The 24,607-nt window shown below is 38.7% G+C and overlaps 2 protein-coding genes across 2 annotated transcripts in view; both read left to right on the top strand.

The window, feature by feature from the left end:
• The window catches only part of kctd2 (potassium channel tetramerization domain containing 2), a 9,784-nt gene extending 6,366 nt beyond the window's left edge, over window positions 1-3,418 (top strand). The window contains exon 6 of the mRNA XM_015054309.1: window positions 1,215-3,418. Coding sequence (XP_014909795.1) covers window positions 1,215-1,244 — 30 coding nt within the window. The 3' untranslated portion in view covers window positions 1,245-3,418. The remainder of the gene's footprint in view (window positions 1-1,214) is intronic.
• Window positions 3,419-9,184: 5,766 nt separating this feature from the next.
• On the top strand, window positions 9,185-24,538 carry LOC106960914 (monocarboxylate transporter 6-like). Its single transcript, XM_015054307.1, has 6 exons — window positions 9,185-9,245; window positions 10,046-10,218; window positions 13,773-14,234; window positions 17,610-17,753; window positions 18,744-19,577; window positions 22,963-24,538. The coding sequence occupies exons 3-6, from the start codon at window positions 13,877-13,879 to the stop codon at window positions 23,175-23,177; spliced, it is 1,551 nt and encodes a 516-aa protein (XP_014909793.1). The 5' UTR covers window positions 9,185-9,245; window positions 10,046-10,218; window positions 13,773-13,876; the 3' UTR covers window positions 23,178-24,538.
• The last annotated feature ends 69 nt before the right edge of the window (window positions 24,539-24,607 follow it).

The following is a 24,607-nucleotide window of genomic DNA, read 5'->3' as shown; positions in this document are numbered from 1 at the left end:
ATGACAGGTCAGGCTTTTTTTTATTTTTATAACTGTATTTTTATTTTTGTTGATGTTATTTGAGTACACTCAAGAAGAAAGGTCAAACAATACATAGAAATTATAAAAGACAAAAGATGTCAAAACCTGTGTCTTTCAAATTTAATTTGTATCTGAAAAAGCTGTAAAATATATTTGAGTAGCCAAAGCCCCTGAGTTTTTCATGTTCAGATTTAGACAGGTGTGTCTCCTGTAAATAGATTAACTGTGCTTTCTCTTTTTGCATTTTAGTTAGATTTTTTTTAACGTTTTATAGGATTATTCATACCATTCACATTCAACGAAACCATGTTGATATTATCAGCCATTATTTAGTTTCGTAAGGTCACCATGTGATTTTAGAAAAAGAGCCCCCAACAAATAGCTGAACAAGCTATTAAAACACAGATAAATTTCCAAAGGGAGAGATGTGTGAAGACATCCCTCAGAGTCCCTGCTAGTGTCGTCTTTCATTTCCAAGCACGCAGCCTCCAGGTCAGCTATTCGGGTCTGCGCCTTGTTGATACTGCCCTTCTGGTTCTGCAGCTCGCGCATCATTTCCTCTCTGAATCTGTTGAGATCTTCCTTCATTTGTTGCCTTTATGCTTTCTTTGAGTTCTTCTATGTCTTGCTTCATCTCGTTTTTAAACTCTTTTAAGTCTTTAGAAAGCGTCTTGATACTCTCCAGTAACGCGTGTTGTTGTAAGTTAACGCTCGCTTTCCTCGGGTTGCATTAGCCTCATCCTCACTACCGTCTCCCGACTGTTCACCAGTATCTTGTCTTTTAGACGTTTTCTTTTTGGTCTTGTTAATTTTCGGCATCTTCCCACTTTAAGTGGTTTAGACTGAAGTTTTGGTAATTATCTGAGTTAAGCAGGGGGGAAATTTAAATACCGACATGGAGGAGCCTGTTTCTACGTGACCATCTTTTTGCAACACTGACCCGGAAGTCCACAGGTCAGGCTTTTAAAAAATCTGTAATTGGAGATTGGACAGAAAACTGCAATCTGTGCACCCCTAATTAGTATATAAAGGGTGAGAAGTGAAAATAAGTTTCACTTTTTAAATTAAATCATTTAACTTGTTGTAGGATTCACCTGCATGGATGCATCACCTGTAAGAAAACAACACCACCACCAAAAGATTTAGAAGAATCTCAAAACTCTCTTAACTCAACTTTTGCTTCCGGCCCTCAGATCCTTCAAGAGCGAGGCTCCCGGATGTGAGGAACCGGCGAGTCGGAGCAGAACCGACGGCATCATCAAAACCACGAGCGCGCACTCCAGTTATCATCGATCAGCCAGCTGCCCCCCCTCCTCCAGCGTGCCTTTCCACCGCGGAGGCTCCCCGACGCTTCCTCGTCTTTAGCGTTGCAAGGCGGCCCCGGCTTCTCTCCTCGTTTCTTCTCCCCGTTTTAAAGACACGACGAGTGAGGCGATTCTCCTCTTTGGCTGTGACGGTGAAGTTTTGTTGATCTCAATGGATGGGTGCACAGAATAAATCCTCTTTCCCTTTTAGCGGCTTTTATCAGATCTGGGATGTTCGCTGTGCGTCACAAATTTGGATCAATTCAGCAGAAACTCCGCAGGCATAAAGGAATTAAAAGGACTCCATTTTTTTTTTTTTAAACCCCGGCTGCAAACGGAGCCTCGACGCAGCAGATTTCCTCGTTACTTCTGGAGACGGAGCCTGATAGGCGCAGCGTCTTCTCCGCTCGTTAACGGCTCACAGAGAAGAAGGAAGAGACCCTTTTTCTTCCTTTCCGTTTCCTGTATGCGGCTCATTTCGATCTGTGAAAATTTGGAATATTTCCACGCAAAAGAAAGCAGCTGACTCAAAACGGACCATTATTCCACTAGTGCACAAACGTGTCCAGGCATGTAAGGAATCTATATTAAAACCTATATAGTTGTCAAGATGAAAATATATGAAATTTTGAATGCAAACGGTGTAATTACTGACTTCTGTATCATAGCTGTCCTATATTTACATATTCTTGTGGGTGAGTTTATTTAAACAAGGGGGGGGAAATATATATATATATATATCAGTTTTGTTACCAGACTAAGCGCCCGTTAGAGTGTGAGTTTGTGTGTGCAGTGCCTCTCTGTTTTCTGTCCATCACTGAAATATCACACTTTTCACCTGCACGTTTTCTGTAGTGTACCTGAAAAGAAAAAGGAAACAAACAAAAAAAACAAAGGTGTTTTACAGCTTATATATATCCTACTTTGATCTATTGCATATCTTAAAATTGTAATTAGGGATGAAGAAACCTTTCGCCTGTTGCCGTCTGAGCATAAAAGCGTGGCGAGGTTCGAACCATGGCCAGTCCGTAATCGGCCTCAACACATTCGCTGCGTCTTGTGTTTACTTCTCAGCCTTGCAGCCAAATGTCGTCTTGAAGTCTGCAGCATGTGTAGCAGCCGCAGCGCGAGCAAACTGTCCTGCTCGCACTTAAACCCCGAGCCTCCATCGATGCAGGAACCTTGCAGTTTGTAAGAGAACCTCTCAGAGCAGAAGAGTCCTGACTTTTATCCTCTTCAAATCAAACGCTAAATTTTTTTGTTTTTGCGGTAGATGGCCAGCAACTTAGATGCAGCAGGTTTTCTCTTGAAATATATACAGTTTCATCTTATTAAATGAGAATATAGTTGAAAAGTTTATATATTGATTTATTCTACTAGCGGGGATATGTTTCAAGTGTTGATCTCTGCTTGTTCATTTTGATAAAAGTGACTTTTAGCCAAAGGAAACCTAAAAATTCAGCTTTCCAGAAAATTTGAATATTACATAAGACCACCAAAAATAGTACACAGTTGTTAGTTCGTGTAATCATGACTGGTAACTTAAGCTGTCCAGAAGATGCTCATCGACACTTTCCATGTAGAAATTAAGTCACAAAGCTCATTGTTCACAGAAAGCTGTAGCCAAGAATATTGATGGAAAGTTGATTGGAAGAAAAAAAATATCAGTAAGCATTAATAATAATAAAAAAAAGTACCAGAAAAAAAACTTTAAATAAATATATTATTGATGTAAAAGGAATGTAGTTTCACTTTTTGGATTCTAACATCAATGTATTTATTTAGTTGAGATAACTTAGAAATATAGTTTAATGATTAATACCAACCATTAGAACCCAAACTATTATTTTTAACTGAAAGAAAATGCGGGAAACAAAGTTTTCTGATTATTATTTTTTTCTTTTTGTTTTAAAATTTCCTGCTCGATGAATGACCATAACAGGTAATTTATCCTAAAACAATGATCCGGCCCGCCTCGCTAAAAGATGTCCGATTATTTCGGTTCTATAACCTGGAGAAAAATAACCACAGTATCACAAAAAAAAATAAAAATAGAAGCAAACATGTATCAATAGTTCTATTTGCTTTCTTTTTTTTTTTTTAAAAGAAAAGTAATATTTATGCTTACTGCTGCTAACAGGCTGACGTTGATTATCATGGTGTACAAAATGTATAACATTTGATTATTTTGACTTTGCAGCAAAGACTTTGGCTAAATTAACAGTACGTTTCAAGTAAATGTGCAGAGTATCAAACCTTCCTGCCGTTCTGGTCAAGGGAAACACCTTTTCTCAGCCAAGTGAATATCATCAAACAGCAACAGGTGGGGTAGGGGCGTGCTATGCTTCTTACAGCTGGAGAAATCTCTGCTTACCTTGGCACTTTCTCTAGAGTCTGTGAGCTGTAAAAACGACATGGTGGAAAATTTACACGTGTTTGAAATCGTAACTTTTTAAAACCTCGGCATATCTTCTTCGTAAAGGGGAAACCCTGCTTCCTAAAACAGCATCACATTCATTTTGTAATACCTTTGACCTTGATGCATTTTATTTTCATATAGTACACTAAAAGCATACTCGCATTTTAACTATTTCTCCTTAAAGCTCCTGGAGGTTCCACTCTTTACATAGTAACAGATATACATATTTTTTAACACAGGTCATCTATAGAACTGGCATTGTTTGTTTCAACCTTAACATGAACATATTTATTGCTTTTAAATCAAGCATGAACAAAAATTATGTATCTTGATGAGGGAAGAAAAAAAAAGAATCAGTGTTTTCATGCTTATGGTTAAGTTGGGACTCGGAGCCCAAACTTTGAGGCAATGTTTTCTTTCCTTCTCTTTCTTCAGTGCGTGTGTGTGTGTGTGTGTGTGTGTGTGTGTTGTGAAGCTATATCCTACTAACAGTAGTTATGAGCAGACAGCCTGCAGTTGAAAATACCCAAACATTTCATGAAGGAGTATTTGTTTTCTTACCTTGGCTGTTACTTCCCTTTGTCTGCGTTCAGTGTTGTGCCTTTCACCAGTGTTGTGCTCAGTAGTACTCCCCTTTTATGAGAAGATGCCTGTCATACTCTTAACCCTCCTGTCGTCCTCGGCTCAAAATTACACGAAATGACTATACGCGGGTCAAAATGGCCCGAGGACAACAGGAGGGTTAAAAAAGTCAGGAGGTTTCTACCTAAAGTATAGAGTGTGCAGTGTTTTTTTGTTTGTTTTTTACCAAATGAAAATAATTTTGAATATAGGCATTAAGGCTCTCTGGCCTGGGCGCCCTTCTACCAAGGGGCGGCACAAGCCACAAAAAAAAAAAAAAAAAAAACTCTGTCAGTTGTGCCCCAAACAAGTTTTCTGTGTGTATCTGCATGTCAAGCCAATGACGTTTGAGGACAATTGTAAAATGTTGTGAGATTTTCATGCTTTTTTTGTCATCTGGAAAATTTTTAGATTGAGACGAGCATTAAAACCGTATCATAAAGATACAGGTTAAACCTGAACTGAATCATTCTGGGCTTTCAGACATTTGTAATTTCATATTTGCTTTGTGAAACCAGTTTGGGAAAACTGATAAAATCCCGCAAATGGTTAAGATGATCCCTTGGATTGTTTTAAGCTAGCATTAGTGACTACTTCCTTTGGGATTGACTGATTTTGAGCTACGTCACCCAACTTTCAGTTGCACTTTACCTCTTTCTGGGACAAACATTTCTAATGATTCGTTGGAATTATTGTATATGCAAAGTTACTAAATGGGTGTACTTCCAACACATTCATTTTACAAAGAAAGTTCTCTTCTTCTGCTAGTATCTTAGTAAAACATCAGGAGTGCACTTTTTTAAAAGAAATCAATTTGACTGAGAACTTGAGATCCTTTTGCAGTTTATATTTTAAGTGGCATGCTAACATCCCCATTTAATAATTCATATGTTTGTGATTAATATTTAAACTGTCCAATGTTCCTTTTAAAGTCCGAGATTGATCCAATCTCAAAAAAATCAAAGGCTAAGAGCGATTTTAGCTGGTTTGTGCTTGAAAGAAAATGTTAGCTTGTAAAATAAACCATCATTTTGATTAAAAGACATTTAGCTCCATGTCTAGGAAGTTTTTAAAGTGAAAGTGTTGTCAGTGTTAGACCTTAAAGAGATTTTTGTGAAAGATGCTAATTATAGCCTCCCAGAGTTAGCATGAGGGAAACCTTTAAAATATTATTTTTTTAATAAGCTACTTTGGTAGTCAATGTTCATTTAAGATAATCAGTTAAATTACTATTTAGAAAACACATATTACTGTTGCCAGTCAAAAGACTGTCTCAGATAATGCTAATAAGACATTTACAACAATGGTAATTATTTGAGCCAAATGGAGTTAGTTGTGTGACTTTTCTTTTTTACTGTTTTTTAGCTGTGACTTTAAGATCTAGCTTATGCATAGTGCAAATAAATGTGTTCCCAAAGTCAGTCTGTTTAAGCAAATTTGGTAAACGCTTTTTTAAAATAAGTAAAAATTCAGGGATGAACTGATGTTAGCAGCGCTAATGCTAATCATCGTTTCTCACAGTTAGCCTGAACAAAAAACATTTCTTAAAAATATTTTTTAAAATGTTGCTGCAATTTTAGTACTGAGACAAATTGAATTTTAAAATGGCAAAAATATGCTGTCACTATACAACCTGACATTCAGCACAAAGCCCTTTTTAAATGAAAGTGATATTGGCATTTAGCTAATGCTAATTCTTGTCTTAGCTTCCAGCTGGCAAACCATTTAAGTTATATTGTTTGAGGTGGGATGATAATTAGCTGTAGTTTTTAGTAGAAAGCAGTGATGATGCTGATCACAGCCACAGTTTATCTGGAAGGCTTTCATTAAAAGCTTAGAGACAATATAAAAGTTTTAGATTAAAGTGAGATGCAACAAAGATCCCTCCTGTGGTTTTAGGTTTTCTTCACTGCTTTATTTTACGGGATCAAATATGTTGGGAACCACTTACCTTATTAAACTTTGCCGTGTGATTCTCCAACTATCTGCCTACAGAAACACGCTGTTAATGAGCAAAAGATTTAATCACTTAAACTAGTTTCTATACAAAATGTTGTACAGTACTGCCAAAAAAAAGAAGGAGTATCTGGGCACATAAAAAGATGAGAGCATGCATTGTTCTAAGGATAATAATCTTATGTTCTGAACTTCGTCTGACCTCTGTGTTGGTGCAAAGTTGATGTGAAGCATGATGGGGGGCGAAGATGACGGCATGGCTCTGGTTTGTACGTTGTATATTTCTGTGTGGAACAGTTGGTCGACAAATAGATGAACTCGTGACTCATGGACGACATGGTTCTGTTATTTGTTGTTGTTTTTTTGTTTCTTTGTTTGTTTTGTGCCGTGTATGTAGTTTTGAACACAAATTAACCTGCCAGTCAGACTGGAGACCTTTCCACAACAAGTTTTGAGTTAGGGAGTGCTTTTTTTCTTTGCAACCTGCAGAAGACCATGCAAAAAAATATATATAAATATAAATATATAAATATATAGAAACTGAAAATGTCTTGTGGATCAACTCACCAGTTAACCTGTAAGCACCTGCATGCATTTGTGGACATGCACACGCATATACTCATTTAGATGTATTAGAAATGTCGCATATTAACTTACTTTGTGCTCATTTATCAGCAGTATTGATGTCAAATGTGAATATTGTTAATGAAGACTGTGGAGAACATTTAACATTTTAATTGTTTGTTTCACTTTAATTTATTTTATATTTTTTCAAATTTTGTCTACCAATGTTGTTACTTTACATGTAACAATTTTAACAAAGCCCTGTCTGGTTTGTAATCATAAAAAATATGTCTGTGTTTTAAAACATGGCTCCCTGACTATTTATTGCTTCTGTTTGACTAAAGAAAATACAGGCTGATGTTCTACTTTAATAATAAACTTTATCTTATTCACCCAAATAGGAAGACAAATTAATTAAACATTTGAGGAGAAAGCAGTGTCTGCATTTCTCTTGATAAGCTCAGACTTTCAGGTTGTGACTGAAATCCGACCATGACGTGATAGGAACAAACTAAATAAGTTCAGCCATGTAAAACAAACATAGCTGAGATTTTATTCTTTGCAATATCTTCAAACTAAAAAGAAATATCAATTTTATCTCCAAAAAGAGCATAGTTAATTCACTTTTAAAAGGTTTCATCGGTGAGTGCAACAACAAATTATGAATTTATCTGTCAACCTCAACCATCAATGTCAATTTATTTATAGACTGCAGCATTTTAAAAACAAGATTCTTTACAAATCAGTCAGAGAACAGAAAAACAAAGTAATAAATGGAAAGAAACAGTGTCTCCCCTGAGTATCAGAATCTGCAGCGATTAATCACAAACTATGAAAATAAATATTCAGGATCTGATTTACAACAAACCTCAGTCTCTTTATATATATTGGTTAAAACCAGGGAGACGTCTTGAGTTGGACTGCAGTGGTCTGAGGGTGTCAGTGGGCGGGGCTACTGCTCTTTTCTAAAATAATTTACCCTAAAGTTGACTTGCTCTGCAGGTTAACTAATCAGACACTACGGTCCATTTTGCGGGATTTAAATTAATTAAATTGAATTTCAAGGTCAGTAAAGGAATAATGTTATAATTCAGCAGTAAATCATTATGTTTCAAAACAAAATAAAATTCACTTTCTAAGATTTTTAGTTTCTAATTCTATTTTAGTTTTTCACATATAAAACTTTTTGATTACGTTGAGATCGTTTTGGCCTTACAGTAATTAAGCCTCGACTTCACATCAGCAAACAAGCCACCAGAGGTCGCCCAAAGCGAATTATTCAGAGTTTAATCGACATCGGAATAGTCCAGCATCCCTTCATACTTTTCAAGATAATCTGTAATTAATTTTCCATGAGTATTTTCAGATTACTGGTTTAAGTTTAAGGTGACCCTCGGCCCCAGTCTCAAGTCTTTTGCCGCCTCTAACAGTTTTTAATTTCCCTGTATTTATCCTGACCAGCTTCTACGTCCTGATAACTTCACGTTTCACAAGTTTGTTGGCATGATATGCATCGTTAATCTTCAGTTTAGTCTCAACAGGTTTGGACATACTAATACATAATTTGCTGGACAACTTGAACAGGACTTTTACTGGCTTTCTCTTGAAGTGTTTTGTCTTGCCTCTTTACTATAAAGTCCAGAACTACGAGATTGTGAATTGTTATATTCTCTCGCCTTTCAATTAAGGTGGGTTTGCAGTCGAGTCACACTGTGTCTTGTTTCTCTTTAAGATTGTTTTATATCCTAACCCAAATTTAAAATTCTTCACACAAATTTCATTTTTTGTTGGGTTCACCTCCCTACCCCAAAATTATATTCTTCCTTTCTAGAATGAACATTTTGATAAATAAAACTCAGATTTAGTGAATCAAATTGAAACACAAATTGTATGCATGACGTCTTAGGGTTCAGGGATTTTACTTGCTGTTGCCCAGTGATTCAGTCCGCACCGTGTTGGTTAAAGCAGCAGCTGATTCTGTGAGCTTCTCCCTCCTCTATGAATTGTACATTGTGTCCACCTTCCACTGCTTTTCATGAACACGTTTATGGCAAGCTGTTTGTTCATTTAATCAAAGCGAAGGAAAACTTACTACACAACAGCTAAACTGACACAGATGGCACAAAAACAAAATAATGCCAGCAGTGCAAAAAGCTGGAATATGGGAGCATCATCTAAAACTGAAAGGCTAATAAATGCCAGGCAGGTGCTTGGTGGATCCATGATCAGGTGGTTTTAATCAGCAAAATGCAAAGCAGCTGGTAGAGATGAAAGGCCTCAGGCACTGAGCTGATAAGGTTGAGAGTTAGCTCAACCAGTTGCTAGGACGTGCAGCATGACTGCCGCTTCTTCACAGACAGGTATGGGTGGCCGGCCAGGTGGAGAAGACACAGAGCTGGAGATCAGAGCCGGTCCAAGCTTTTTTGGGCCCCTGAGCAGATTTTTCTTTGGGCTCCCCATATACTCTGTCACCACCAGATCTGCTTTATCACTGCTAAGCTACTCTGTGTGTGCGACATACTTGTTATCATTAGCATCATTTGCAATTTGCTTACATCATACCAGGAGTAGCAAACTAAAAAAAAAGTGCATTTTGAAATGCAGCATGGTATGTGTTATAATTTTTAACTATTTGAAAGTTACACCAGCTGATAAACACAAAATTAGAGTAAATGAGTTTGATATATTTCACCAGCAGTGGCAGAATGCAGGAACAGCAGGAAGATATTAGCCACTATTCATGTAACAGCAATATAAATAATATAGAAATTATTCAATGGGTAACAGCATTTAGTTTGTATTATTCAGTCATCTGTCTATCTTCAAATTTTCACATTGAGCATCGCTAAAATTCACACTCATCTGCGATAGCTAAACAGAAAGAATACACCATAGAATAACTTGTGGTGTTGGTATTGTTTAATTGAGGGCAAAAACGCCATCATAATCCTATTTTCAGCAGCATGATTGGGCCATTGACTGCAGATAAATAATATTTTCTTTATATGGTGACTTTGCACCCCCTTTCTAATGTCACCCTGGGTAAACGCCCATATGGTCCATATTAAACATTTGTAAAAAACTGTAAGCCTGACGCATGCTGGTAACTTTTGACTTTTAAAGTTATTAAATGTTAAAACCGCTTGCCACATCCGCTCAGGGACAGCCAACGGCGGGGCTTATCGAGGCCTGCTCTCCGCTCACTCCCGTCAGCGTCTCCGTGATCCGCATCTAGTCCCCGCCCACGCGGCGGACGGCGTGGTCCGTTACGAGCTAATATCAGCTCGACAGTTTTTCCTCCGGCAGACACCGAGGAGCAGCACGGCTGGAAAGGTGAGTAACTGCGTTTGTTTAAAAAAAATAAAAATACGGAAGAGATGGCTTCTGGTGAAAGCACTTCCTCCTCTTTCCTGAACTGATGTTGGAGACGTTCATCCGTCAGAGGGAAGCTTCACAGTTCACGGTGATGCGAGAAACAACGAGATTTAGATCTACTGAGAAACATATTTACATTTTTATCTCGTGGCAGAGAAACCAGTGTGGTCTGAAAGTATTGTGACTGTGTTTGGGTTGGAAACCCAGGTTTAGATGCGTGACTTTTAGACGTAAACAAGGGGAAATAAAGACGAGTCGAGAGTGAATGTAGGGAGAAAGAGAGAGCTGTTTAACGAGAGTTTTAAAAGCTGAGGCTTCATTCAGTGACATTAAAGCTGCTCCTCCATCCTGTAAGGGTGGCTCGTCCCGCAGAAAGGTCAGCTGCCATCAAACTATTTCACCAAAGATAAATGAGATCCACGGGGATTTCTTCACTCGTCTGGCAGGAAAAGGATTAGTGCCCGGGGCAAATTTGATTTTCTGCCACCCCACAGTAAGCCAGGCACACAACCTCTCCCCGCTAACAGCCCTCTTCTTGAGGAAAAACAAACAAACAAATCAACGTCATAAACTAAGATGTTGATGCGATAATAACTGATCTTCTTCCAAATCGCTGAACCACTTGTGCTAGTCGGGCAGCAGTTGCTGACAATCTGATACATTTTGATATAAATTATTTGTAGATTAAATCCAAACAAATGAATTCAACATTTTCCAAAAATTAGTGCTATTAAAGTTGGGGTTTTTTATTGGCTACAAGTGGCATGTTTGTTGAATACCCTATTATTAACCAGAAATATCACCTTGTTAATTTATATTACTTTATAAAAACTGAATGAACAGGTATAAATAAGTGTTATATTTAACAATATTTTAACTTTTAATAATTAATATTATTAGCAGTAAGTATAAGGGGTACTTGCCTATTTCTAAATTAACTCAATTAGATCACAATTCACAGCTTTGCTTTAATTTTTGTCTGAATAAAATAAATCTGTGTTATTAATTTGACCTTGACAGTCCCACACCGGCCCATGCCTAAATCACAGTTTCATCCATCACAAAGTCTGTTTGAGAGCATGTGTCAACACCGCAGCAGAATAATTGAGTGACATTTCTAAGCTGTGAATCAGTAACGACATCTAGACATAGGAATTACACTAATTACACTCTTTGTGTAAAAGAAGAAGATGGGACACCTGTATTATTTAGCGAAGTGAAATCCTAGAGGAAGTCAAAATCTGCATTTTATTTCTTCATAAATGACAGGATTTGAATTTTTCTGAACTTTTTTTCCTTTTGATTAAATAATTCAACACTGAAAATTCACTTTTCTTTTGTGACAGGCCTACATATAGTTGCACTTTTTGTATTTTAAGTTTAGTAAAAATTAGGAGTGCACCGATTTATCACCCCGATGATCTATCAACTAACTGATTTATCAACTAACCAATTTATGAACACTGATTTTCTTAATTTTAGGAAAGCGTTATCTTCCAATACTTCCATGTGAAGTATTGAACCAGTTAACAATGGTCACCCCACTGCTGCCAACTCGGTGAATTAAAAAAAAAAAATATTTCCTTTATTTATCCAGGTAAACCCTGTTGAGATCCAGATCTCATTTTCAAGATGGACGTGGGTAGAAGTCTGCAATACACAGCAACCTGTGCTATATTGAGCAACAAAAAAAAAAAAAAATATAGCAAAAATTTATCTGACATTTCGGATAAAAAAATAAGTTTTGGCCAAAATCAGAATTGGCAGGTCATGCTTTTTAAAGATCGATAATCGACTTTTGGCCAGAAATGTGCAATTGATGCATTCTAGTAAAACTTAAAGATAGTTGAAAAATAGTTTACTTAATTTTTTTTTTTTTAAATAAATAATGGATCCCTGTTGTGTTTTTGTACACTTGAGTGAACCTGGTAAAGACCAGATAATCTGTATGATGTCCTGATAACGCCTCAGGGTTGAAAGAGATGGTGATTTGTTCTTGGGAAAAGAGTCTCGGGAGATTTGCTCAGCAGTTGCATGTGGAAACGGTGTTGAATGTCTTTGGACCAACTGCTGGGGGAATGTTTTCACAGAAGGCCTTTCATTCAGTGGTTTTTACAAGCTCAGGCTGGTGTCACGTTGGCTCGACTCCCTCCGACGCCGAGCAGGTCGGTTCCTCCTTAAACTTATCAGGGCTTTGCTAAATTAGCAGCTGCAGGGGTAAAGTTCTGGATGTCTGGTCATGTTTTGTTATTAAATGCGGACAAATGGTTTGCACAGGAAATGTGCTCAACAGGCTGCTCTTGCTGGAGGCTTTGATTGTGCAAAAACGACTAAATAAAGAACTAAATGAATTAATGAGGCAGGATCTTCTGTCCATTTTCCAACTTTGGAGCTTTTCTCATTGGTTCTGTGAAAACCTCTTTAGTAATTTTGTAATGTTAGATGAGATCAGAGCTCCAAGTTTTGCTTTTTTTTTTTTGTCCCCTTGGTAATCGGCTGTCTCTTTACAAATACCACTCACTTTCAGCTGGGATTAAACGAAGCCTTCAATATCTATTTGTAGATGTTTTTAATTGATTTAATTAGCTAAAAAAATTTTAAAACAGTCTTGTACTTCACAAAGAAAATGGTAAAGGCTGCGAACTATAAAGGAATTTATCAGGGTTTAAACCAAAGTAATGTTTTAAGATGTGACCTAAAAATAGGTTGTTTTGGCAGCTGCCTAGCAAGTAAGTGCAGGTCCACTTCATTATTTATAAGCTAGGGCTATAAAGGCTTGGCCTCCTCTGTGCTCCAGCCTGGACCCAGAGATAACTAAAAGCAAACACTTTTATCTAAGTGGCATGAAAAGCTGGAAAAAATGCAAAGACATAAACGAGCTAATCTATTGATGGAGTTTTTCTCCCCTCAACAAATTCTTCAAATTAATCCCAACACTGGTAAACAGATGCAGTTGTGTTGAATGTATTGTTTTTTTGTCAAAGGTAAAATGGCAAATTCATGTGTGTCAGCATTGCAGGATTTTCTGTCTTTCACATAATAGAAGATTGCAGGATTTTATTTGTTTTTGTGAAATTATCCAATTTTTTAAATTCTAAAACGTAACATTAAACATGTCAGTGTATCCTAAATTATTTAAGATAAGTGCAAGTCTGAGTTCATTCAAATAAGTTTAATGATATTTTTTTTTTGTATGATATTAGTGCAGGTCTTCAACTTGCATTGCTGATTAGACGCCAATGTGCGTATTTACATTTTAAAACTTAGACAAGAACAGTTCAGAGTGGAAGAAAGTGCTCAGGTCAGATGAGACCGGGGTTAATTTTAGGACATGTTACATGCTCTGTGTGGAACATGGTGGTGGCAGCATCATGCTGTGAGGAAACATTCCTTCAGCAGATGCAGGGAAGCTGCTCAGAGTTTGAGCTAATCTGCTAAGAAGAGTAGATAAAAAAATAAAAGTGATTGAAGTGTGCACTCTGACGTTTCTCCTTATGCGATTGTGATCCCAGGTCTCCTGGAAGGACCCCAGCGGTTGCAGTGACATGGGCAGCCAACATTCCTTCACATCCTGCAGAGCCAACGCCAGAGTCCCGCCTCAAGTGCCGAGCAGAAAATGACTCAGAAGAATGGAATCAGGGGCTCCAGTGATCCCGGTCTCCACTCGGAGACCTCCAAGGCCTTTGACCTGGCCAACGGTTTGGACCACGACGAGGGGCAGGTGGCGGCTGCTGACTGTGGGTGGGGGAGTGAAAGCGGAGACCCCGTCGCTATAACAGGAGGAGCCGTCACCGCTCCCGATGGCGGCTGGGGCTGGGCGGTTCTGGTTGCAACCATCCTGGTCCTGGCCATGACCCTGGGCTTCCCCGCCTGTGTGGGGATCTTCTACACAGACCTGCAGAACGAGTTCCACGCCTCCAACAGCGAAACGTCCTGGGTGCCGTCCATCATGACGTCGGCGCTCCATGCAGGAGGTAAATCGGCTGAGTCGTGGCCGTCCTTAAAGGTCGACGCAAATATGTGAACTGGACAATAAATCAATGACAATATATGTCGCGATAGAGACACATGATCAATATCAATAAATAATACGCCTGATTTAACGTTCAGTAATTTCACTGGACTACGATCCAGAACCGCGTAGCATTCTGGGCGATGTAGGCTGAGGAAAGGTTGGTGGCATCAACTAACTCAGTCACACTTTGGTTACCTAGCAACATCCTGTTGAGTAACTTGTGGTTACCTAGCAACATCCTGTTGAGTAACTTGTGGTTACCTAGCAACATCCTGTAACTTGCACAGTAGCAGTTCCAGGTTTTGCCACTGTGCCTCATAACTTCTTAAAAACAAAAAAAAAACATGCCACCAGTTTGGCAGCATTTCAGATATTTAATGCGCAAAAAACAAGTTTTTTCATGGTATTTTGTGGTGCTGTTGTGATAACAATAAAAGTGACGATTACTTATTTTTTTTTTTTACTTCTGTTTTAGGTAACTTGTATGGCTGTGACTGCCCTTAAAAAACACTCCATTTGTCTTCTTTGGGACATCAGTCACATAAAGAAATCTAATTTGTATCACTGTACTGCACACAGTAACTGGATTTTTATCATATTTTCACATTTATTGATGTTTCTTAATGCTCTCACTAAACAAACAGCTGAGAAAATGGCTAACAGTCCCAACAATATGGACCGTTTTGGTGCTTTTAAACATTCACTGGAATTCTTCATGACAATAATAATATAACAATGTAGATGTTAATATGACTGCGGTTACAGTTGTATTAACATCTGCAAATGTAATGTCCTTAGAAGTTGCCCTTTAACACGCCACAGAGGATGAGATGAATGCTTGTATTGTTCAGGGGAACATGTGAAAGGTGAGAGTGGGAATTTGCAAGTCTTGCTGTGTTTGTGTTGGTTTAGGTGAGATTATTTCGCAAGAAACCGTGGCAGGCTTATTTCGCAAAACCAAAACGGAACGTTTTAGTTTTCAGAGTCCTGCTTTTTTTTTTTTTTTCCCCCATCCATCTATTCCCTTCTTTTTACCTGCCTAATTATGTTCAGACACCCAGACGGGCTGGAGCCTGCATGTGGTTCTAGGTCAGTAATTTACATCCACTCATCCTTGGGAAGAGTTTCATACTAATTTCAGGCCTTCACAATTAATTTAAACAGTTCTTTTTAAAGGTACATACAACAGGAAACTGCAATGAATTTTGAAAGTAAGAAATTGGTGAGAAAGTTTGAATTAATTGTGAATTAAGAAAAAAAAATTGCCTGAATTCTACACTTTGGTTTAACGTTCGTTTTGAACGTAGCAGAGAAACCAGTCATTTTCTCACAGCTGTAAATTAACTTCTGATTTTTTTCATTCTGATTTGGGTTTTTGACCCAATCCTTGCCAGAGATGGTTCTCACCAGACCAGACATTTAAGCTCAGTTTATATATTTTCAACAGGGTTTTCATCTGGACCATTCCACAAGCTTAATGTTTGCTAATCATATCTACTCCAAAACCAGTTTGGGATCTTTGTCCTGCTGGAACAACCAGTTATGTTCACCTTTCTACCATTTATTTGGAGATTTAAGGTGAAGTGGAGTAATTTGGAGGCAGTTCTCCTAGTCTGTTATTCCATCCACCTTTAACAGGAACAGTAAAACAGACCCTCAGCATAATGCTGCCACCACCATGCCTGGCACAGTTTGAAGCCACCAGCATTTTTATGATATTCTTATTTCTGTGAGTTGAAGTAGGGCAAAAAATTTTTAATTAAACTCTTTACTGATAATATGGGCTCAGTGTAACGTATGTAGTGACAGAACAGGCTACAAATGCTAAGTGAGGACAGAATCGCTAAGCTAAACAATGAACTGTGCCACTAAATATCTTATTTTGTAATAGTTGCTTGGGTTTTTTTTTTCACTGTCCTACTCGGAGAACGATCTGTGTAGCCAGTAATGTCAACATCCTCTTTTTATCAGACTTTTATTCAAACTCGGTGTAACACATTAAACAGCGTGGGACGGCTGTGTGGGCAAAGGCGTCTAAAGTCAACATGCAGTGAGTTTTAAACACACCTGTTCAAATAGCAGGTTTTTAGGTACGAAAAAACCTGGTATTTTGTCGAGAAATACTAGTTTTTATTGTCTGATCCATAATGTTATCAATATGGATCATTTTCTTTAAACTTTTTTATCCACCTTCAAATAGGCCATCTGACTTGTCTGCACAGGTTGATTTCGTTGAAGCGTTTTGATCCAGTTAATGTGTAAACGGAAAGTGATTGGTGAAGTTTGAAGTTTCTCCCCCCTGCCTGTGTTTGGTGTGTTGTGGAGACGGGCGGCCGCCCTCTGCTTCACCTCTGCTACTGATAACATAAATCCCTGAGAACAGCGTGGAGGCCAAGACGCTCTTCTGTGTATTGACCTCATTTATGAACGTCTTCGCGTCACGGTGTGAACTTCCTCTTCCCTGCTCTGTTCATGTCAGATGGGCTTGGATTCGGCGCCTAAGCTTTGTGGATCCACCGCAGACCAAATCTAATTGAAATCATGTCGCTGTTGTTCAGCTGTCTGATCACATCGGGTACAGCGAGCGCTGGAACTGCAGCACTGAAAGTTACAGTCAGGCTTCAGGCAGTTTCAATGGATTTCAGGGGCAGGAATGCTTTGAGCTTTGAAATGCTCTTAATCCCCAAAAAAATGAGACAAGAAGATTTATCTCCATTAAGCTGCACCAAGCTGCTACTTCCTTTCCAGTTTTACAAGTTGAACGATCTACAGATGTTAGTGTTCATATCATGGACATTAAATGCTAAAAAAAAGAGCTTGTAATTGTGTTTCTAGGGTCTTGAGGCTTGTTTTTTTTCTATAGTTAGTTGTTGCCTCAACAAGGTCAAACACTGTCCCTGGAAATATGTAGCAACATGTAGCTCAAAAACAAAGTTGAGCAGTGTTGAATTTGATACCCCTCCCTCTGACATTTAACCAAGGGAATCTCTGTATTTAATACTCAGGCTTTCAGATTCACAGTGTGAAACTTCCCTCTCATACATCATCTATGAGCTGCAGCTAAAGACACACGACGCATTAAAGATCAGAGAAACGTTTCTGTACATTTTCTGAACGTGACTTAAAATGTCTCGCAGCCTAACAAGTTTTATGGCTTTATTCAACACGCTGATTGCAAATACAAGAAAGCAAACACTTCATTTCTTAGCTCAGATTGCAGCTGAGCAGGTTTTGTGAAGCAGGCAGGATTAGGAAAGCAGCCTCTGCCTCGTGAGCCTTTACCCACTTCTGCTCCGGTGTGCATTAAACTGAGAGCATTTCATGTGATCCACAGGTCCGTTCTGCAGCGTGCTGGTGGGGAAGCTCGGCTGCAGGCCCACCGTCATGCTGGGCGGGGTCCTGAGTGGGCTCGGAATGGTCGCCAGCTCGTTTACCAACTCCATCGCCGAGCTTTACATCACCGCTGGAGTGATTACAGGTCAGCAAAGTGATCCATACTGACGACACGAGGTGAAACGATTAATCTGATTAATTGGCCATTGAAATAATTTACTCATTTAGTAATCGATGCAATTGTTAACTGGACACAAACTCTAAAAAAAGGCAATTTGTTGAAAAACAAAAAACAACACAATCAGAGCATTACGTAGTCAAAAACTGAACAAAATATAGAAATATTTTGAATGAAAGATAAAAAAAAAATCCCTTTGTCTATAATTATGATCTACCCAGAACTCAAGTGACAAGTTTTAGCTTCACTTGGTTTTGCATTCTGTTAAAAAAAAAACCTCATATAAAGCACATTTTGCTTTCCAATTATCAATAAATCCACAAAAAAAAAAAAAATTCAACAGAACAGCCCTACATGGTAGTGGAGTCGAGCATAAAGGACCGAGCTTTTTAAATGTTGATTTTAGAAGGATTTAAAAAAAAAATTGTATTATGTGTTGAACCAGATTACCTGCAGATTCATCCTTTACTACTAATAATCATGGATGCACTAAAGTGTTTCTGTTACTGCATTGAAGGCAATAAGATGTTTATTTTCTAATTGAAAAAGGGAATTCATTTTTTTAAATCTATGCAGCTCTTTTAATGTATTTCTGAAATTGTATGAAAATGGTTTAAGTGGTTAAATAAAAAAAATGTTCAGATTTTTCAATCCAATTAATCATCAGAATAATCCAATAAGATAATCATTAGTTGCAGCTCTAGTTGAGATCTTCTGGCAGAGACCCTCTAAGGAAACAATGAACCCTTTGTTTCACTCACACAGTGACATCGCCTCTGCTTCTAATATTGATAATTCCAGGTTTATAAAATGTGTGTGGAAATCAAAGCTTTACAAAGAACAGATATCAAGAATTAGCCAAAAAAATTCTGATCGGTGCATCGCTCCAGTAGAAGATCTCAAGTCTTTAATTTTTATTTCTCAGATATTAAAAGCAGCATCTCCACTCTGTTGCAGGACTCGGCTTCTGCTTCAGTTTCCAGCCGGCTGTCACCATCCTGGGTCACTACTTTGTGCGTCGGCGTGCGTTTGCCAACGCCATGTCGTCCACGGGAACGGCGCTGGGACTCTGCACTCTGCCTTTCCTGGGGAACTACCTCCACTCAGAGTTCGGCTGGAGGGGGAGCTTTCTCATCCTGGGCGCCGTCCTGCTGAACAGCTGCGTGTGCGGCGCCGTGATGCGGCCCCTTCAGCCCAAAAAGCATCGCGGCCAGCTGCTGATGGACCGCACACCTGTGCCGTTGGAAAAGCAGGCGAAGCGGGAATCGAGGCTTAGGACCGCCTGGAGGTTTTTGGTGGCCTCCGTAAAAGAACACATGGCCTTCGATCAGTTTCTCAACAACCGGCATTACCGCGTGTTTGCCATAGGCATCACCTTCATGATGCTGGGCTTCGTGGTGCCGCTGGTGTATCTGGTTCCGTACGCCACGGCCCACGGCATGGAGCCGAGCCGGGCCGCGCTGCTGCTCTCCATCCTGGGTATCGTTAACATCGTGGTGCGGCCGCCGTTCGCCATCATGTTCAACATGCAATGGTTCAAAGGGCGGCACGTTTATGTGTTTGCCTCCGCTTTGCTCTTCAACGGGCTCAGTAACTGCATCTGCTGCATCGGGGCCAGCTTCCTCGTGCTGGTGGCGTACGTGGTCATGTACGGACTTTCGATGAGCGTGGTCGGGTCGCTGATGTTCACCGTCCTGATGGATATAGTGGACATGAGGCGCTTCCCGTCGGCGCTGGGGCTGCTTGCCGTCATGGAGAGCATCACGCTGCTGATTGGACCTCCACTGGCAGGTAACGCACAAAATATCATAAAATGATAACTCTGTCTCACAAAGTAAAGACTGAGGGTGTCCCGATCAGATATTGATATTGGAAATCAGTTGGATACCATCCGAAAAAGTATCGGATCATATCGGCCTAGATCTAAAATTTAAGTATTTAGTGCGCCCCAGCATTTCTATCCACTGTTGTTGCTGTCTAATATCCCTTGATCAAGCCTTTTCTAACACTCTGCACCACAAAATAAGTCAAAGTGTGTGTACTTTGTGTTGACATCGTATCTGGTCATTGTTGGCATCAGCCAGAACTCAAAGCTGCATCGTATCGGAAGTGAAAAGGTTGTAGCGGAACACCTCTGGTGAAGACGTTTTGCAACATGTCATCTGTTTCTCACAAGAAGTTGAGATGCTGACAAGTGTTAGTGGAAAGAATCTTTTTGCAGAAGTCTTGTGGTTCAGTTGTGACTTTGCAAACCCAAAAGTCATGCTGACTTATTCTTTTTCGACCTGCGGTGGTCACATTTGATGGTGATGAATTAATCATCAGCAAAATCTTCACAGTTTCTTCAGAAACTGTAAGAATTAACTTTGTTCCCACCATCAATTGGTGCATTTTTGCTTCGTTTTCAAATGGTGGCGTGGTATAACTGTGAAACGGTCTTTTTGTTTATGGTGGAAACATTTGAATTGAAAAAGGCTGACCCAGTATTTATGAAAGTGGATGATGGCTTACTATAACATCAAAACATGTTCTTTTGTCATTTGTGTCTTCAGTTTGTTGCTTTACTCTTGTTAGTTCCAGTAAATTTGTGAGGGTCATTTATTCAGCTCTTTTTGCGAGTTGAACAAACTCTAGTTTTCTCTATTTGAACACAAATAATCAGCAAAATAGTATAGTATTTTAATACTATGTCACAATCTCTCGTCCTCACAGGAAGACGTTCTCATGTTTGCTCTAAAGGGTGATTGGCAGACTGCAGTTGTTTCCAGTCAATAAGGCATGTTTAGACAGAGTTGGGGAAATTGTTGTATGCTACATTATGGAGTGATGGGTGTGAGCAGCAGCAGAGGGGGAAACGATTGTAAGATTGCCATCGCTCACGGCTCAGATGACAGTTTGCAGGTTGCCATTTAGATGATCTGTGACGCAACCTCAGCAACAAGTCAGGATTGGTTTACTCCTGCAGAGCACGTGGGAGTAAACGGGGTCAACAATAACAGGTTAGAAAATGCTGGTATCTCTACGAAACATTCATAGAAAAGATGTAAGTTTAAAAAAGAAAATGATTCAGTCGCAGTTTAATGTTTTCTATTGAATTTCATTTTTTACGTTATTTAAAATAAATGCTTGACTTGCCGGCCTAGATGATGTGCATTTGTGTAGACACCAGTTTTTCAGGCATTTAAAGTGAAAGAAATCTGTTTCATTTTCAGTTCAGCCTCAGCCAAAATTAAACAAATTATTGAAAGTAACTGATTCTAGTCTATAACTGCTGGATATATTACATATTTTTGGGGGATTTTTTTTTAAATTTATTTTTTTGTTTTCAGTTTCATTCTTTTTCTGTGTTATATTTTTGAAAATGAATTTATTTTGTGGCACAGTCTCATATTAATCACTAAATATTCAAACTGCACATTCTGCCTGACCTCATGTCGCTCATTACTGCTTTCTGCAAAAAGTCGCTGCACTTTCTGATAGACATCTTTCCATTTCCGGCAAATTTTCTTTTCCAAACAGGAAAATACTTAATGTTGCCACAAGGTTGGGAAGTCACTCGGGATAAACGCAGCATTAGGTTTGAGATTGTATATAAAGCAGAAATCAATCCTAATCATTAACACTGAAACTAAAAGATTCTTAAAAAAGCATTGTCAGGTCCAAAACAGTGTGTAAATATGGATATGTAATGATCAAACATTTACTAATGTAGATGCCGGTGACAAATGTTTGTGAACCTGAGTTTGAGAGTCTCTGTTGTTTAGGAACAAAATGCAAATGTAGTTCACTGAGTAAATGGCGTTCCACTTCATCGGCGCAGTTTACCCAGATTTAAATGAGCTGTAATGCATGACTTCAGGGAAAAGTCCATGCTTCTGTATCTATAAGATATCTTTAAGATACAGAAGCATTTCTTTAATAAGAAAACTGCTTTTCAGCAAATAGCATCTGATTCTCAAAGACTAGCGCTGCTTGTGTTAGACGGATGGGGATAAAACTGGTGATAAATTTGGCCCTGAAGCAAAAAAAATCTGCCAGAAAATGAGTTCCTGCACAAGTATTATAAATTCATCTTGTCTTCTAGTGTCTGCCTCGTAGCTTTTACCCAATTTCTCCAATAAAAGTACGTAAAAGTTGTTGAAAATCATCTAGTTTGCCGTTTAAATGCAGAAAACAAATCTGTGACATTTGGAATATTCAAGCAAATGTTTCACATGCAGAGGCTGAACATGGTGATGAAATTAACTCTAAATATTTGGGTTTGTTGCATAAGTTACAAGAGGTGGAATGAAAAGCATTTGTCCCTCTGGGCGATTGGTGTTGAGATAAGAGACTGTGGAGGAGCAGATGGGTTGATGGAGCCGGGAAGCACCTATGATACTAAAATAAATGGTATTTCTAAATTAGTTGATCTGAAATTGTACAAGTGTTTTCAAGATTATTTCTTTGTTTTCTTTCCTGTGCAAGAATGTGGCTACAAGAAAATATGGCTGCAATTGGGTAAAAGTGGTAAAAAAAACCATTTGTTTATTTGACCACTTATGCCTTTTTTAAATACAATATTAAAAATACATTGAAAGATGCAAATAAACAAATTATTTAGTTCCTTTTTCTGAATATGAAACTTTTTTTTTTGCCTAAAATACAATAACATAAAATCCCGTTAGCGTATGCTTGCAGCAAAGGATGTACTAACATCAACATGCGGAAAGCTCATTTCTGCTGGACTTAACATCAGTAGATTTTAAGGCTAATCTGTAGACTATTTTCTGGATTAACAGATTAATAATTGTCTACGAAAGGTGCTTAAAAAGAGGTTTATTTATGTTAATTTTTTTTACAGAATTTGAACCTGGTGAAGCCACATATTTACAGACGAAAGTTGTTTTTTTTGTTTTTTATCTCAAATGCAATTTTTTTGTACAGTTTTGGCTTAGTTACTGCTCTGAGTATGTGGTTGTTTTTTTTAGCAAATGGCATTTTGTTTTACTCTATATACTCAAGTTAAAGATTGTTCATTAACTAATTCAATAATCGTTTAATCATTTCAGCCCTCCAAGGTAGAAAAGCTTAAAACCACTGTTCTCTGGCAAATGTTTGGCACCTTAAAGTTAGCAGTTCTGCAGCAACCTGTAGCATTAAAAATACTTACCGTCACTGTTTTCCTTTGCTGCAGGGATCCTGGTGGACAACACGCAACAATATTTCTACGTCTTTATCGCCTGCAGTGCCGTTGTTGCCTCCTCCGGTCTGTTCCTGATGCTGTCCTTCCTCTGGCTGGACAAAAAGGAGAGGAAGGCGTCTCAGCAGGGTCAGCTCTCTGCTCAGCCCGAAGCGGAGAATCCTGCGGCCGACGCCTCTCCTGTCTGCGCATACAGCGACCGGCCCTAGCAGGAAGACGAGGCCTCAGCTGGGGGACGGAGCGTATCACCAGCCTGTGAACCTGCTGCCACTGTGTTCACGTCGCCACTCGGGGCTCCGGCAGTTTTGCAGATTATTCCTTATGTTTGGTGCAGCCTGCCAGCGAAATGCTTAGAATGACTTCCACTAGCTGCGTTTCCGTTGGCCGTATAATTGCGCAGTTTGGAATTACAAAAACAAATTTGCTTTATCTAAAAAGAAGCTCATTTTTTGCACTAGGATGAGGTTGTTTTTTTACCAGCCAAATTAGTGTATTTTGCAAAACTGCAAAGGAAAAACTTTTTTTCGCATCACACGAATCATGTGATCAACCAACAGACATTATTACTGGTGGAAAAGACGAGGATGACGACAGGAAGTGGTAGCGGAATGATGCCATGACATTTTATTTCTTTAATGATTTATGGCGTGAACAAACTTTTTCACGTGTGAACTTAATTGCGTTTCCTATTTAACGGAAACGCCGGCACAGTTGCGAAATTGTTTTTTTCCCAACAGTTTTGCACACATTTGTAAAGGAAACACAGCTAGTGTTGGTTAAAGTTGCATACCAAAATGAACAAATGTGCACTTACAACATGAATGTGATTGTACTGTTTATTGCAAAATGCTGCTCATCTGTATCACTAGACTATTAATCATGCCAGGAAGCTTATAAGAAAACAAAACGCACTAATTCCTGACTCTTTGCTGGATTTATCGCCATTTTAGTCTTTGAGTGTGCATAGGTGTGTACTGCGAAGATCAACTGAGGTAGGAGCCGTTCACACCGAGGCTTCTGATTACCCATCTGTTTACTTTTAAGCAAACGTCCAAAGACCAAACTCAGATAACCCCAGCAGAGCATGCTTGAACTTTTCACTCTTTCTGCATTAAGATTTAAACACATTAAATGAAAAACTTTAAGTGTGTTGCCATGTTTGCACGAACATCTTGTTGCTTTTGTTTGATTTGGTGTCTGAAATTCAAAGGTGTTCACTGAAACTGAAGCACAACGGAGGAAAAAAAGCAACTAGTTAGGAAATGCACCAATGTGGCACTTAAAAAAATTGTAACCTTTAACTTGTGTGATGTAGCATAAATAAATGATTTCTTTGTCATAATCAAACTAATTGTTAAACTTTCAACTCCAGCTGTCTGACAGCTGTCTGTAACCATATATAATGCTTCCACTGTGTTTTACTGTTGTCAGGTTGTTCTGTGGAAAAGGTGCCTTTGTTCTGCACAATCTGCTTTTATCCATCAGGTCCAGAGATCTCTCTTTACTTGATGTGCGTGACTAGCCAACTGTAACACAAAAGTTTTGCTTAGAAAACAAGAACTTAGAAAACCACCAGACTGAATGTCCTGACTGAAACTTAGATTTGCATCTGTGCTTTATCGTATTTCATTGAAATACT

The sequence above is a fragment of the Poecilia latipinna genome, unplaced genomic scaffold (genome assembly GCF_001443285.1).
Source record: "Poecilia latipinna isolate Pla-1442-1.1 unplaced genomic scaffold, P_latipinna-1.0 Scaffold1242, whole genome shotgun sequence".
Classification (NCBI taxonomy): Eukaryota; Metazoa; Chordata; class Actinopteri; order Cyprinodontiformes; family Poeciliidae; genus Poecilia; species Poecilia latipinna.
Note: the sequence above shows the minus strand (reverse complement) of the source record. Positions and strands in the feature narration are given on the sequence as shown.

Bases quoted from the DNA above. Each gene is read 5' to 3' on its own strand.
- LOC106960914 (XM_015054307.1), top strand. From the start codon at position 13,877: ATGACTCAGAAGAATGGAATCAGGGGCTCCAGTGATCCCGGTCTCCAC. The intron at 17,754-18,743 runs GTCAGCAAAGTG...ACTCTGTTGCAG, and splicing joins CACCGCTGGAGTGATTACAG to GACTCGGCTTCTGCTTCAGT. The intron at 19,578-22,962 runs GTAACGCACAAA...CCTTTGCTGCAG, and splicing joins GATTGGACCTCCACTGGCAG to GGATCCTGGTGGACAACACG.